Genomic DNA, 332 nt, shown 5'->3' on the forward strand with positions numbered 1-332 from the left:
ACACCACTGGGTTGATATTCATATGAAAGTTCTACATAATATTTAAACTTAAACCTTACCTTTACAGCTTTATTATGACATTTGGTGCATGTTTTGGCCTGGGACAAAGGTTTGTATTTTTTGTATTTTATCTTCCACTCAATGATTTCCTGGCATCTTTTGCAAACCTAGAATAAAGAATCATAAGGTATAATATTAAACAAAAATGGTCAAATTTCATAATTTCCATATATAAAGGTGTTTTATTTTCCATTCCTCCTATGTATATACAGAATCCTTTAAGTTGACTTGACACTGCCTAGTGATTATTATATTTGACTATAGGTGGATTC

General features: G+C 30.1%; 1 protein-coding gene across 1 annotated transcript in view; it reads right to left on the reverse strand.

Moving 5' to 3' along the window:
- Nucleotides 1-167, reverse strand: part of LOC119590413 (uncharacterized protein C9orf85 homolog) — a gene marked incomplete at its 5' end in the record, with an annotated part of 15,090 nt that extends 14,923 nt beyond the window's left edge. Inside the window, 1 exon segment of the mRNA XM_037939081.1 lies at nucleotides 60-167. Coding sequence (XP_037795009.1) covers nucleotides 60-167 — 108 coding nt within the window.
- Between the last annotated feature and the right edge of the window lie 165 nt (nucleotides 168-332).

This window comes from Penaeus monodon, chromosome 27 (assembly GCF_015228065.2).
Source record: "Penaeus monodon isolate SGIC_2016 chromosome 27, NSTDA_Pmon_1, whole genome shotgun sequence".
NCBI lineage: Eukaryota > Metazoa > Arthropoda > Malacostraca > Decapoda > Penaeidae > Penaeus > Penaeus monodon.